The sequence below is a fragment of the Micropterus dolomieu genome, linkage group LG07 (assembly GCF_021292245.1).
Source record: "Micropterus dolomieu isolate WLL.071019.BEF.003 ecotype Adirondacks linkage group LG07, ASM2129224v1, whole genome shotgun sequence".
Taxonomy (NCBI): Eukaryota; Metazoa; Chordata; class Actinopteri; order Centrarchiformes; family Centrarchidae; genus Micropterus; species Micropterus dolomieu.
In genome coordinates this window covers 2,569,410-2,570,599 of record NC_060156.1, presented here as the reverse complement: position 1 = coordinate 2,570,599, position 1,190 = coordinate 2,569,410, and the positions used below count along the sequence as shown (strand labels likewise).

At 45.8% G+C, this 1,190-nt stretch overlaps 1 protein-coding gene across 1 annotated transcript in view; it reads left to right on the top strand.

The window, feature by feature from the left end:
* Nucleotides 1-1,190, top strand: part of slc4a3 (solute carrier family 4 member 3) — a 66,854-nt gene that overhangs the window by 62,526 nt on the left and 3,138 nt on the right. The window contains exon 22 of the mRNA XM_046054103.1: nucleotides 607-780. Coding sequence (XP_045910059.1) covers nucleotides 607-780 — 174 coding nt within the window. The remainder of the gene's footprint in view (nucleotides 1-606; nucleotides 781-1,190) is intronic.

Here is a 1,190-nt window from a genome sequence, read left to right as displayed (position 1 = left end):
TCCACTTCTCCTTCCTCCTCCTCTTCTTCTTACTTCTTCCTCCTCCTCTTCTCCTTCCTCCTTCCTCCTCCACTTCTCCTTCCTTCTTCCTCCTCCTCTTCTCCTTCCTCCTTCCTCCTCCTCTTCTCCTTCCTCCTCCTCTTCCTCCTCCTCTTCTCCTTCCTCCTCATTTTCTCCTTCCTTCTTCCTCCTCCTTTTCTCCTTCCTTCTTCCTCCTTCCTCTTCTCCTTCCTTCTTCCTCCTCCTCTTCTCCTTCCTCCTTCCTCCTCCTCTTCTCCTTCCTCCTTCCTCCTCTTTTATCTGTTGAAGGTTCAATTGACTCGATTGACTCTTTGTGTGACTTCAGTGAACAATATTGAATGTCAGTGTTTTCTCACCACATGGTGAAGGCAGTGAGAAATGATTTGTTTCTAGGGTTTAGGGAAATGTGTTTGCTTTTTGAAAAATGGAGTTATGGTTTTATGATTTTAGTTCAAAAGCCTGCAAACAGTGATGAAAAACTGTAACGTGTCTTTATATGTGTCGTGTGTAGTTATGCCTGTGCGTCAGTACTGTGGTGGACGGTCTATCGGTTTGCTACCCATTAACCACCGTGTGTTGCTTCAGGTGAAGACATGGCGTATGAACTTGTTCACCATCACGCAGCTGGCGTGCATCGTGGCTCTGTGGGTAGTGAAGTCTACCGTGGCCTCCCTGGCGTTCCCCTTCGTCCTCATCATGACGGTGCCGCTGCGACGCCTCATCCTCTCCAGGATTTTTGAGGAACGTGAGCTCCAGGCGGTAAGTTGGGTAGCAGAGACATTTCAGGAATGTTTGAATCTTTGCCACAATAATCTGATCCCGCAGAGGCTCGGGATACTTCTTTTGCAGCAAATTTAACATTTGATGGATTATCTGTCCTAAGATCTCTTGCTACATATGAACTACGGATGAGTTTCTCCTCTGGGATCATGAACAGCTCCCTGCAAATGTTTTCAAACGAAATGCAAATATTTCCTTTTGCTCTGTGTTCTAACCAGAAAGAGAGTCACAGTCCGTCATGAAGCATGTTTTCTTGGTTATATCCCCCAAACCCATACATGTCATCACTGTCAGATTAAAACCTTCCATTTCCAAAATGCTAGGATAAACAGCTTTGTTCCTAACTTGACCACCATGCGTGTTGTGTTCATCCAAAGGTCTCATGAACC